Consider the following 14,774-nt stretch of genomic DNA (forward strand, 5'->3'; position numbering starts at 1 on the left):
GGTCAAAAAAGAATGATATCTTTTTATATTTAAAAATAATTTAATTTTATGAGATGATTTACAATCACACAAATATCTAAGTCTTACTTTAGATTACAAATTTAAAGTCTTCCTTTTTATTCTGAGTCTTCGTGCTTAGTGCCACATAAATTAGCAAGGAGGGAGTACAATTTCTAATCACATGAAAAACAAGAACCAGAAGTTGAATTTAGTAGCCATTTCAAGTATCTATGAGCCCGTTTGGATTGGCTTATAAGCTGATTGCTAAGTCATTTTTTTAATTTATTTGAGTATTTGGTAAAATTGAAAACAACTTAAATTAAGTTAAAAAGTGCTTAAAATAAGCTAAAACCAAGAAGTTGCTCAACCCAATTTTTTTTTTTTTTTTTTGGCTTAAAAGTCATTTTAGTTTGACCAACAATTTGTCCCTTTTATCCCTTATATTTTCTGTTAATTCCAATACTATCTTACTTCTAAAAACCCTTCAAGTACTTTTATCCAGACACATAACTGCTTATTTATAAAATAACTTTCAGCACTTATGCTTAAAAGTTATTTTTTTCCAGCTAATCCAAACGGGCTCTATGTCTTTTGGATTGTGGAGATGTTTAGACCACGAGAAAACTCTATGGGGTCATTTGGTTTGAAGACACGTTATGATGGGATTAGTTATGGTGGGATTAGTTATACTGGGATTATTTATGTTGGGATTAGTAATTGATTGTTTGGTTTGTTGTATTAAAAGTAACATACATTGCATAATTTTTAAGAAAAAATTATTTGTTTACAAAAATACCTCCACCTTATTTAGTAGAAAAAGGATTTGAGGGACCTCAGGGCTATTTTTGTCATTTTCATTATTTTATACTGGGATAACTAGTCCTGGGATTGTTATTCCACCCTCTGTCAGGGATAACTTATCCCAGTACTATTTTTATTCATGTGATAATTATCCCAGAATTAGCAATCAAACAAGGGATATGATGATACTAAATTCTTATCTCAGGACTATTTTTCCTTATCTATCATACCAAACGACCCCTACGTGTATATGATCCAAGCAAAGTCATTAATCAGATTAGACTTTTAACTCGAATATTAACAAATCTTGGCCTTGCACACACCTTTTAACCAAAGTAGCTTGTCTCAACTTTGATTGTTCCACTTGATTCTTTTTATTCTCTCTCTCTCTCAGTGATTTAGTGATTTCCTATCTTGCAGGCATAATACATAAATAGGCCTTCAAACTTGGCTTGATCTTTTAAGTATGCCCTCCAACTTTGGGTGTGCACAAATAGGCACCTCAACTTGTAAAAAATTGAACACATAAACACAAATGCTGACGTGGCGCTGATGTGGCATTGAGGTGGCACATGTTTTTGAAGGTGTCTAGATGACCATTTTGTAAGTTGAAGTGTTCAATTGACAAAGTGAAAACAAGTTGAGGTGCCTACTTGTGCACACCCAAAGTTGGAGGGAATACTTAAAAAATGAGACCAAGTTTGAGGCCTATTTATATACTATGCCCTATCCTGCATTATGTTAGAAAGAAGAGAAGAATAACTGAGAAATTAAGGCTTTGAGGCGTGAAAGGTCACTATTTTTTATTGCTCGTTTATTCTTTTGGGATTAAAAGCAAATCTCTACACTACAAAAAAAGATTAATTTGCGGACGTTGAAAGTTGCAATTTGCGAAGGTTTTAGCCTCCACTATTTGCTGTCAGAAAATACACATTTTCTGACAGCAAATAGTGGAGGCTAAAACCTCCGCGAATTGCAACTTTCAACCTCCGAGAATTGCCCATTTTTTGTAGTGATTATCAGGATACAACAAAGCCTGAAATCATACATGCAAATTGTGTTGCTTCTTCAGGGATGAGTCCGTACTTATAGAAGTTTAGAAGGAGACTGTTTCTGAAGAAACGCTCCTTTTCGGAACAGACGCAATGTTCTGTTTTATTTAAAATTTAAATATTAAATTCAAATTTTAATAAACAAAAAAAACTATTCAAACTAAATACAAAAATAAGACTTTTTATTTAAAGATCCATCCAAGTCATTTAGACATATAATTATTAAATATATATAAATGTACATATCTTATAAATATGTCATTGTTCATTTTATGAAATTAGATGGGCTTAGCTCTATATAGCCAATACAATGGCCAGTGGCCATCGATGTGGGACTCCCCACGTATTACAAACTACTTTTACACATAATACTCCCTCCATCCCATATTAATTGTCCACATTATCATAAATATTCGTTCCAAAATATTTGTCCATTACAAAATTAAGATAGAATTAATTAAGTTTTTCCTACTTTGCCCCTAACATTAATTGCTTTTTAAAGTAACTAATATTGATTAGAGTGCAATTAATTGGAGATAAATAAGAGTAATGTAGTAAAAATATATTTCCTTTTATGAGTTCTTAAAGGGCGTATAAAGGGAAAAGTGAACGAGTAATGCGGGACGGAGGGAGTATCACACGAAGGCTGAGGAATCATAAGACTGGAGCAATATAGAAGGCGACTGTAATAGATTTTTGAGTTTATACAAAGAAGATCCCTATACAAAGAAGAAGATGACAAAACTTTTCCTGGTATTTTACATCAATAAAAATCATCGTACATGTTGTTCCCACCTACATTGTTTATTGGGTACCAAGGACAAACAGGCATATTTTACAAGATAGTATTTATGTGCAAGAAGCATCAATTGATATTCTTAATAAGAGTGTTGTACTCAGCTCATTAGTTATTCCTTTGATATTAGTTGTTGAGAAGCTAGACATGGCAACAGGTAATGTTAAGCTTCTAGGAATATGGGCAAGCTCTTTCGTGAACCGGGTTGAAATAGCCCTCAAAATAAAATCTATTGAGTCTGAATTTATACAAGAAAATTTGTTAAACAAAAGTGAGCTGCTCCTCAAATCCAACCCTGTTTACAAGAAAATCCCAGTCTTATTCCATGATGAAAAGCCTATTTGTGAGTCACTTGTCATCCTTCAGTACATCGATGAAGTTTGGACTAATGGTCCCTCCATTCTTCCTTCTGATCCTTATGATCGTGCCATATCCCGGTTTTGGGCAGCCTATATAGATCAAAAGGTAAGACTTATTTAATACCCATCACATGTCCTATAATTGGAAACAATTTAATTTTGTAGGCTAAATACATAGATAGCTACTTAAACTCGCCATCAATGATCAGATAAATACCGTAACTTTCCAAGTAATCTGATAGACACCTCTTGTTGGCATAAATGTGTCTAGTGGGCACCCTATGATGACATGGCAAGTCAAGTGTATTTCACGTCCATTTAAGAGAGTGAGAAACTAAATCATGTCTTTTCTTTAAAGTGTTTTAAGTAAGCTTGACATGTTGTTTGACTAATACTTAAAATCTATGATTAATTTCATGTATGGTCACCTGACCTTATTAACTATAACAGTAAAGTCATAAACTATTTTTTGTCAAATTAAAGTAACTGAACATTACCAAACTTGAAAAGCCGCTTGGACTAGTAGTTAAGTTCATCAAAATTATTTCTTGAATTGTCCACTAAATCCGAAGAAAAATGGTTGCAGTGGTTTCCGTTGGTGACGGAGCTTAGGAACGCGGTAGGAAAAGAAGCAAAGGAAGCAGTGTTGGACAAAATATATGAAGGAGATTTGCTGCTGGAGGAAGCTTTTATCAAGATCAGCAAAGGTAAATCTTTCTTTGGTGGAGATAACATCGGTTACCTTGACATTGTTCTAGGGAGTTTACTTGGATGGGTGAAGGCGCAAGAGATAATGGATGAAGTGAAGATACTAGATGAAACCAAGATACCTAACTTAGCAAAATGGGATGAGAGATTTTGCTCGAACGAAGTTGTAAAGGATATCATTCCACAGCCCGAAAAACTTGTCGAAGTTTATCGGAAGTATAAGGAGAGCTTCTACAATAAATAATATTGCTCTTTATTTGCCTGTTTTTATTAAGGAAAGTGTGTCTCAAGCCCCTTCCATAGGCAGGAAGTGTTTGTTCCGACATCTTGTTCAAAAGAAGTGAGAATAAAAGAAGTTTGTTCCTATTAATGAACTAAACAAATGAATATTTTTTTGAATTCCAAGATGTTGATCTACATTATACATATATGTTGCATATAGCTTTTATGACTTAAGAACTAAAATTACACTAAACTCTTCCACTACAAAGGGAAATACAATCTGGTCTGTCCACTATCTAATAGCTTCAGTGAGGAACTCTGCTTCGACGATATATTTTTAGGTTTGCCAGCTCTGAGTAGATTAGAGGCAAGGAATGGAAATGCATACTTTTTCTGTGTTAGCACAAGAAACAACAATGTCAAGTATCACAGTTCTCATGGTGATGAGTTTTATACCAATGTTCAAAGAGAAGAAATCAACATCAATGGAAAGAACAGGTATAACAATCTGTACTATTCAACCAAAGTTGTAATACAGATAGATTACCTAGATATTTGACTATAATTTAGGTTCAGTCCCACGACCCGAGTTCAATGGTGGGAATAAGCTCCGCACTCTAGCACTTCCAAGATGAGCTATGGTTGACTGAAGATTTAATTTAATGTGTTAATGAATGTTATTCTGCAAGTAGACTGAGGTTTAACAATGTCAAATGTTTTTAGAGGTTTTTGTAAAAAAAAAAATATTGGAAGATTTAAGACTTCAATGACATAGTAGAAATATAGTTTTTGTTTAACCACCACTTACAATAGTTGCAGATAAAGGAGTTCTTATAAAAATGGTAAGATTGCTAGAAAGATATGAATCTAAAGATGAAATCATAATGACATAATCCTTTTCAGCCCCAGTTTCAGTTATAAAGTCTATTAAGAAAATGGCTATACAAATGGTAAGATTACACTTCTACAATAGTTGCAGTTCTAAAATATGTAAAAATGGCTCATCTTCTACAATTTGCAAGTAGCTTATACTTAAATTATCACCATGACAGGTAAATCAATTGCAGATCAACTAAATCAGGCTATAAATAAATACTATACAGTCCACTCTAGAACCTCTTGTATCAAATTCATCCTTTTCCGATATAAAGGTTCTAGTTCTGGTAGTCAAGCCATCACAGCAAGTGATATGAAGCTTCTAGGTACATGGTTAATCAAATTTCGTGGCATCAACTCATAAAAAAAAAAAAAATTGACAAAAGTGAGCTCCTTCAAAACTCTAATCCTATTCATAACAAGATTCCAGTTCTCATTCATGACCATAGGCCTAGTTGTGAGTCACTTGTCATCATCCAATACATAGATGAGTTCTGGAAAGACAGCTCCTCCATGTTTACTTCTGATCATAACGATAGCGCTATTGCCACATTTTGAGCAATCTACATTGATGAAAAGGTCGAATCGTTCAACACTTGCCACTTGTTTTCCAAGATCTTTCTGTCTTGTTAGTCTGTAAGAATTCTTTTTAAGTTGAACTGCTTCTAAAGATTTTTTAAGTTTAGGGCAACAGCCAGTGTAAAACTAGTCAATTTATGATGAAATCTCGTGATAAAAAAATATATTTATGCTTTCAAGCAGTGTTTTAAAAGGCGGGGACGTAAGGCGGGGTGTTTACATATGCCTTGGTGAGGCGTGAGCCCCAAGGCACGGGGCATAAGCCTCGTGGGTATTTTATTTTTAGTATTTCATAAAATAATATAATTACAATAAATATTTTTAAATAGTTAAAATTACATAAAATAAAAGAAAACTGTAAATAAATGAAATATATATATATATATATATATATATATATATATATATATATATATATATATAGAGAGAGAGAGAGAGAGAGAGAGAGAGAGAGAGATGTGCTTGATCCTTACAAAAAAACTAATCAAAGCAATTCATTATACGCCACTTACAACTTGATTATATATAACATAATTTTACAAGTACAAACAATACAATGAAATAAAAGCTATTATGAAATGCAAATCAACCCGAACATCTTAACTTTTAAACAATGAAAAAAATCACAATTTCTTAAAACAATATTACTATCATACTATTCAGTTTATCTCCCTATAATCAAATAATCAATAAACTTTATCAGTATTATAATTAAAACCTAATTGCTTCGTGATTAAAAATAAAATTACTTACAAATAATGAAATAATAAAATATGATCATTTTGATACATTGGACAAAAGACCAATGACAAGTGAAATGTACAATTCGGCTATGTATTTTTAAAAGAATATTAAGTGATATTCACCCTCACAATGTTCTCAAATAATAAATATGCAATACTACGACTTGTTATTTGAGTTACACCCAATCCTCTTATTTCTATAGATGAAAACTATCAAGTATCATTCATTTGTTAAAGAATTATGAGGGTCAACGATTTTAATTAAGGAACATAATATATAATTTGCGTAAGAACTTTTAGGCGAGCCCCGAGTGTTGGCGTTAGGCGTGTTTAGGACGTATAGCCGGACGCTTAGGGCGTAAGCCTCACAGGAACTAAGCCCTGCCCATGAGCCCTGGGGCATTTTGCCAGTGCCCCCGCCCCGGACGAGCCCTGAAATTGCCTTTTAAAACACTGGTTTCAAGCCAAGACTCAAGGCCTGCTAAACTGGGATGAGAGATTTTTGTTGGATGAAGCTGTTAAATATGTATCGCCACAGCCTCTGAGAAACTTGTGGAGTGTCACAAGATTTTCAAGCCAAAGCAAAGGAAGCTAGAAGTCATATGGCATTATGATTCATCACTCACAATATGATGCAAATAATTAAGAGGGATTATTCTGAGTTGTTTAACATAAAACACTTGAGTTACTTGAGGTCTTTTATCATGTGGATGATTCTTCATTCTTGGTAATTTATTGTACACCGCAATTATTTATGTTCAAAATATAATATTTGTTGAAATTTTTGTGATCTTTCACAGATACATCTATATGTTGTATCGAAAATACTGAATTCAGTTGAATATAAGCTCCATCTGTCTCTAGATATATATGTAATTAAATTTGCTTCTATACCTGTATTCCATATGCCATATGGGCTGGCAATGCTGTGTGACCATGTGAGTCATCTTAGTATTATCTGAAACCAGTCCCAGTCTATTGCTTTCTTGTTTCACAACAAAAACCAAGTCATCTTATTTTTCTATGTTTGCTAAAAACTTATTAGTATATGCCAAGTTAAACAAGTATCCAGCATTAGTGATACCACCTAAGTTATTAGTATATTCCAAGTTAAACAATTATTTAGCTTAGTGATATGACACCAATGTTGGCGTGAATCACTAAAATGCCAAAGCATATAAGTCTTTGATTAACATTGTGTTTCATTAACATTTTGCTTCCACCAAGCAAATTATCAAGAATAATTTAGTCATGGCAACAAGTACTGTTAATGTTCTAGGTTCACATCCGAGTCCATTTGTAAATCGAGTTTTAATTGCCCTCAATGTTAAGTCTGTGGACTATGAACTTTTACAAGAAGACATGTCCAATAAAAGTGAGCTTCTCCTTAAATCCAACCCTGTTCTTAAGAAAATCCCAGTTCTCATTCATGATGACAAGCCTATTTGTGAGTCCTTAGTCATTGTCCAATACATCGATGAGACATGGACTAATGGCCCCTCCATTCTACCTTCTGATCCCCTTGACCGTGCCATCGCCAGGTTTTGGGCTGCCTACGTAGATGACAAGGTATTGGTTTCAACACAAATTAATCTTTCTGGTTAATTTCATGTATGGTCACTCAACTTCATTCGTTATGTTTGGCCACTTTAAAGTAACTGCACTAAACCTGTTATAGCAATAAAGTATATTCTTGTCACATTTAGGGCCCGTTTGGAAAGCCACCTGGTAATTGGAATTGGCGTAATTACTAGGGTAGTAATTACACAGCCTAGTAATTACACAGCAGTGTAATTGCAATGATCTATTTGTTTGTCATAACATAATTACAGTGTAATTACAAGCGTGCTGTTTGGTTGCACAAGTGTAATTACACAGTTAGTTTAATTTAAAAATAAAATTTAATTATAAAAAAATTAATATTTAAAAAATATTTGCCTTTATAAATGATATTAAATTAGTTATTTAATGACACAATGTTTCTTGAAAATATATTAATTAATAATCATATATTTGTAACTATGTAAAAAATAATTGATATATATTTTTCAAATTAATAATATTAAATTTAATTAATTATAAAACTTAAAAAGAAGACTTTATTTGTGAGAAAGTCATGGATTGGATGGTTGACAAAAAAATAATATTTATAAATATAATGCCATAGCATTATTCAAAAATGTTTGACACAAAAAATTCATCAAATGTAAGTGAAAAATAAACAACATGCAATGTGAAAGCAAATAACTTAAAATTGAAAATATAACCTAAATTCAAATTCCAAAAGAAAAAGTTTAACATAATACTCTTATGTCAAATTCCAACATCACATAAGTAAGTTCTAACGTAACTTACATAAATAATTCAAAAGAAAGGGAAATAATAAGTCTATAACCTCATTCATGACGAAATTCTACTTTAATAACGTCACTCGTTATATGCCAAGTTTGTTAATGACTCATTATTTCCAATATTAAGAGTTGTAGTATCAAAAATTAGAATAATAACAAGGTTATGCTAAATGAATAAAATAAAAAAAATACGAGCAATTACATGGAACCACAAGAAGTAAAGGTTGGGAATGCGAAGAAATGAAATGAAAAATAAATAATATAAAAATAAAAATACATTTTAAAAAATAAAAATAATTAAAAATAAAAAATAAAAAAGAAATTAAAATAATAGAAATACAAAATAAATTAAAAATCAAAAGAAATTAAAATAATAGAAATAAAAAATAAAAAGAAATTAAAATAAACAAAAAAAAACAAACTAAAAAGTAACTCTGTAATTACAGAATGTAATTACACCCAATTTTTAAACCCCTCCCCCCCCCCCCCCCCCCCGAGAATTGAAGAGTATAATTATACTCAATTTTCACTTAATTGTGTAATTACTTGGTCAAACGAACAGGTGTAATTACATCCAATTCCAATTACCTGGGTGGCTTTCCAAACAGACTGTTAAAGTAATCGAACTAGGTATGGATTGCTCACAAAATATACATGACCAGAAGGTTAAATCATTTTTGGTCACATTAAAGCATTTGAACTTAACCTACTACACTAATAAAGACAAGAAACTATTTTGTCATATTTAAAGAAATCGAAATATGGGAACTGCTCGGAAAATATAAATGATCGGAAGGTTAAATTTCAGACATTGAGTAATCATTTTTTTCTTTTTCTCTTTTGTTTCATTTAAATGTTTTTCTAATTTTCTTTTATAATATAAAATATGGGTAGTCAAAATTCTAACACGGCAGATTTGTTTATTTTCTGTCAAACGTATTTTCTGAGCCAAAAGTTTGACCTTCCGGTCATTTGTATTTTTCGAGCAATTCACTTTATCACTCATAGTTCAGTTTAATGATTAAAAAAAATAAAAAACTTTACTGTTCAATGGGTAAATTCTGCTACTTTAATATGACCGGAAAAAAAAAGATTTGTGACGTTGTTGTTAAGGTGAATAAAGTTTAGTGACGTGAAATTAACCCCAAGTCTTTGTGTACAAATGGATTACTTCCTTCAAGCTAATAAAAGTAATTGAATAAAATTGCAGTGGTTACCTTTGATGTCAGAGCTTGGGAAAGCACAAGGAGAGGAGGCAAAATCAGAAGTACAAGACAAACTAATAGAAGCACTTCTACCTTTAGAAGAGGCATTTGTTAAGTGTAGCAACGGGAAATCTTTTTTTGGTGGATACAATATTGGTTACGTAGACATTGCTTTGGGATGCATTTTGGGTTGGATAAAGGCAATAAAAATTATGTTTGGAGTAGAGATTTTTGACGTAACAAAGACCCCTGGTTTGATTAATTGGGCTGATAGGTTCTTGGAAGACAAAGCTGTTAAGGATGTCATTTTGAAGCCAGAGGAACTTGTTGAGATACTCAAGGTATATTTGGCCAAAAGACAAGTTGCTAATGCAAATTAAGGGGTGGTCCTTTTCATTTCTATGTTTTATTTTTGGGTAATAAAAATTAAAAATTATCTGGTGAAGCATATGATGGGCATTTAATAAGGAGTTTGTCAATTAGTTGGCTTCACAATGATCAAGAATGTAATGCCAACATGCACAACTTTTTTATGAATCAATTCCAAATCTCTGAAGTTGTCTTTGAGAAAGTGCTAATTCAACTTAATCCATTGCTTTTGACTTGAACCATCTAAAGATCACACTCATTCTGACTCACTAACTCTAAATCCTGATTTGTTTTTGAGTTAGAGACACATCAAAGTTGCGCAAAGTAAAATTACGATTTATTGATTGATGAACCATAAATCTATGAGAGGCTACTATATATGTGGTTATTTTGCTTCCTACGTTCTTAATACTTTAGATGAAGACCTATTACTATAATACTATGAGGTCTAGATTTGATTTATCTCCATTTCTAGAATATCACATGCTCACGACTTCATGAGGCCTTTGATCTTCTTGGTCGCATTCTCGAATCTCATTTAGGTAGTTGTGATTGTTTGTCATTACTAGCTATAGCTATATCATAGGAACGTCAAATAGAGGTCTTGACTATTAATACTACTAGGTTTGGACTACTAATACTATTTGAGTTATTTGCAACCAAATTTGCCACATACTCCTATACTTCTTTTTCTGCTTTAGGTATCCAATATCAAAAATTTAGAGGTTAGATTAATTCAGATTCGCGTTAGGTAAATCTACTAAGGAGTACAACGCTTGTTATTAAGAAGTTTTTCATTCTCGGCATTGAAACAGAAACTAATTTTGATTAAGAGTGAAAACCAATCATCCTATCCCACCCTAGATGTTCTAATTTGCAAAAGACAAACTTGTACTACCATTACATCAATTTCTGATGGAAGTACCGTCTGGCCAAGAGAATTTTTTTACTTTTTTCCTGAAAATTATTTCACTTTATTTGAAAATCAACGCTTGGCAACGTGGAGTTGTATTTGGAATTTAAAAAACACCTAAAATCTTGTTTTGACTTTTTTTCACTTTCAATACATTCAAACAACTAAATATTCTTTGCAAAAACTATAACCACACACAACTCCATCTTTAACTCTAAATTCGAAAATCTCATATAAAGTGAAAAATATTTTATTTTCATGGCCAAATGCCTACTCCATATCCTATCTTGTTAACATGTTATGAAGGACGATAATGTGACAATATGATTATGTGACACTATAGGATGTTGCTTTATGAAAATGTGAGTACGTGCATCCTAGCATAGCCAAATGGAGTAATTTGATACGACGGTCATTTTAGATGGAATGGGAATTACTTGTATCCACTTTTTATATGGAAGGGGAATTATTTGTATCCACTTTTTGAGTCGTCCCAAAATATTGCAAAATAATTCAATATGACAATTCAATGGACATGAGGTTAAAGCTAATAATTTCACGAGTAGCTTTACTAGTTCGAATTTCTATATTAAAAAGAGAAAAATATACACAGTTTAATCAAGTTTTTATTTTTTAACTTAGTGGTGATTTGATGAGTTCAGACATGAGTCCTTCGTCGCTTGCTCCCGTCAGCAGTCTTCTCTTCCCATCACTTCACTTCGTTCTAGAAATTTGATCTCATCGGGCCGGAGCGCGCTAGCTAGGTGGAGTCTCCTTTCGGAACTACTTCTTTTCCGGTGATTTGATGAGTTCAGATATGAATTTACCGTTTACTAATTCAACAGAACTTAATATTTTAAAATTAAATATGTCAAAATAATATAAATAAAGTTAGATACAAATTCTAAAACACTTCCTCAATTCAATTCTCAGCGTATAAATTCTGACTTCTAAGGGTCATTAACAAATACTCCCTCCATATTACTTCACGGGATATAGCTTAGCTAGACACAATATTAGGAAGAAAAAAAATGAGAAAGAGAAAGAAAGATTCTTGAAAGTTGTGATCTTAAATATGTCATACCATTTGTGTTATTATAAGACTTTTTAAATTTGTAATCTTAACATGTCATGATATTTGTGTGGCTATAAAACTAATTTCCATTAAAAGTAAAATATAAAATTTAAGTGAAATTATTTTTAAATATAAAAGACTGTCATTGTTTTTTTGCAATGAATTATAAAGAAAATGTTGCCACATAAATTGGGACAAGGGGAGTACTTTTTGGGGCAATTACACATATAGTCGATTTTGGGTCCCTATTTAAAGCATAGTCGAAATCTATAATTTTTTGTAAATATAACCACTTTGAAATCAACATCAGACATACGCGACGAAAGTTGTAAAAGTTCATATTTAAAATTACAAATTTGTCTTAAATTTGACGTATTATTTGTGCAATCAAAGTTCATACTTTTTGTCTAAACTTCAAACATATGCGATTGAACTTTAATTTGCCAAAATCAAAGTCAAACTTCAAGAAACTTGAAAGAAAGCAATTTGTCTAAAGTTAGTTCAAAACTTCAGACCTCAAATGACGCCTTCTTGTTCGTCATTCTAATGGTGATTGGGATGTTGAAACAAAGTCAACTAACTCCTCGTCCTCCATCTTTGCATGGGGCTCTAGAAGAGGTAAATAAAATAGAGGAGAAGATGTCAATATAAGATGTTTCCGCATAAACAAAGAGAATAAAGGTCTAGACAACGAAAATATTGTATACTAGTATTTGGTACTATACTTCAGTGAATTATGTTAGGAACTCATTTATGCATTCACTATCTTCTCTAGATTTATGCCAACTAGGGGTGTACACGGACCAAGTAATTGGTTCGAGTTTTTCAAGTATCAAATCAAATTATTTGTGTCGGGTTTTTAAATCTATAAATCAAATCAAATCAATAAAAATTGAATTTTTAAATATTGGTGTATCTCGGGTTTTTCAATTTTTTTTTTAATCGTAGTTTAATGGAAAGCACCTTACAACAATATTTGCTTGATATTTAAATACGAGGTAAATATCACACTTGATGTCATATCTCCCATTGGAGAGTTGAATCCTTGGAGCCTTGGAGGGTTTCGTTGTTTATCCAATTAAAAGAATTAGATTCAATTTCTGATTGGGGAATTTATGAATTACTTTTATCGGCTTCAAAATTTTTGGATCATTACAAAAACTTAGTTCAACCCGAATGCAGGAATACAGAAATTATGACAAAATCTAAAGAAAATATTTAAAAATTAGATTCTAATACATATTTTTATGTATAAAATAATTTATATATTATGTATATATACTCGGGTTAGTTTGATTTCGGTTTGACTTTTTAAAAGTAAAATCAAATCACTACTCAGATTCTTTATCTAGTTTGATTCGATTTGTCTGTTTAGTGCGATTTATCGATTTCTTTGTACGGCTCTAATGCCAACATTACAGGAAGCAACTCGTGTTATACCTTTATTGTCGAAATCATCATTCAATCAAAAGCCTAAAAGAAAAAGAAGAGGAGCAGGCTCTGTCCCTCTGTCCGTAGTTTGCTAAACTAACTACAAATTAAATACTTCAAGAAAATTAAATATAACTTAAATAACAGAATCAAAATTGACCACCGAATGCATATACCTGACACTTTTCATTGCCAAAACCAGTTTGGATAAGATATACTCCGTTTTGTATGATAATAAGCTAGTGTTTGGCCATAGATTCCCAAAAAAAAAAAAAATGAAAAATTTGATTTGGTTGAAGTTTTTCAAATTCTAAAAATGTGCTTGGTCATAGTTTTTCAAAACATATTTCACCTTTTGTTTTGAAAAACATAAAACATTACTTATACTCATAAGTTCTAAAATATATCAAAAATACCTAACTATACAAAACATACATACTTGTTAATCCCAAATTATGCAAAACATGTTGTTATAATAACAATTGCTAATAACACACTTACTAGCTACTAAAATTCAAATTATAACACAAAGATTCATCAGTGCAAGAAAAAAAATAACGGTAGTAACTGTTATAATGTGTGAATATACACAGAATATACACTGGATATACAGTGTATCAATGACCACAAACTGAGAAAACTAGAAACTGTAAAAATGGAAGTAATCGTGTGAAGGTTAAGAGATGATGAAGAAGAAGTAATTATCATTAGAATGTGATGAAAAAATCATGAATACAATGCATCATATTTATAACTACTCACAAGCTTAGAGTTAGTTATAACTAACTATGTGAACTCTATCTTCTAGAAGCTTTCAAGTCTTTAACTACCTCTAACTAGCTTGATATTCATATAAAGACTAATCTGTCCTTCTATCTTTAATTATCATTCACTAAGTATCATCTACACTCCCCATCAAGCTAAGTGGTGTAAAAATGTTGAGAACCCCTAGCTTGAGTTTCAAGTACTCATGTTGCACTCTAGTTAGCCCCTTTGTAAAGATGTTAGCTGGTTGTTCCTTAGTGTTGATATACTGAGTTGTGATGAATCCTTTCTGAATTTTCTCCCTAATAAAATGACAGTCTATTTCTATATGTTTTGTTCTCTCATGGAACACTGGATTGTGTGCAATTTGTATAGCTACCTTGCTGTCTGTGTGTATAGCAATAGGTTGATCAATGCTCAGATTTAATTCCTTTAGTAATCCTAGTAGCCAGATCAGCTCAGCTGTTGTAGTGGCCAAACTCCTATATTCTACTTCTGCAAAACTCCTTGACACTACTGTTTGCTTTTT

At 31.9% G+C, this 14,774-nt stretch overlaps 2 protein-coding genes and 1 long non-coding RNA gene across 3 annotated transcripts; 2 read left to right on the top strand and 1 right to left on the bottom strand.

Moving 5' to 3' along the window:
• The first annotated feature begins 2,796 nt into the window (after nt 1-2,796).
• Nucleotides 2,797-3,960, top strand: LOC132641485 (glutathione S-transferase U17-like). The gene is made up of 2 exons (XM_060358500.1): nt 2,797-3,114; nt 3,595-3,960. The coding sequence occupies exons 1-2, from the start codon at nt 2,797-2,799 to the stop codon at nt 3,958-3,960; spliced, it is 684 nt and encodes a 227-aa protein (XP_060214483.1).
• A 97-nt stretch (nt 3,961-4,057) lies between these two features.
• On the bottom strand, nt 4,058-5,775 carry LOC132641486 (uncharacterized). The gene is made up of 2 exons (XR_009582865.1): nt 4,486-5,775; nt 4,058-4,331 (listed from the first exon to the last, which is right to left on the bottom strand). It is a non-coding gene; the product is annotated as an uncharacterized LOC132641486 (long non-coding RNA).
• Nucleotides 5,776-7,387: 1,612 nt separating this feature from the next.
• LOC132639768 (glutathione S-transferase U17-like) lies at nt 7,388-10,073 on the top strand. The gene is made up of 2 exons (XM_060356189.1): nt 7,388-7,705; nt 9,698-10,073. The coding sequence occupies exons 1-2, from the start codon at nt 7,388-7,390 to the stop codon at nt 10,070-10,072; spliced, it is 693 nt and encodes a 230-aa protein (XP_060212172.1). The 3' UTR covers nt 10,073.
• Nucleotides 10,074-14,774: the final 4,701 nt, after the last annotated feature.

This window comes from Lycium barbarum, chromosome 5 (assembly GCF_019175385.1).
Source record: "Lycium barbarum isolate Lr01 chromosome 5, ASM1917538v2, whole genome shotgun sequence".
Taxonomy (NCBI): domain Eukaryota; kingdom Viridiplantae; phylum Streptophyta; class Magnoliopsida; order Solanales; family Solanaceae; genus Lycium; species Lycium barbarum.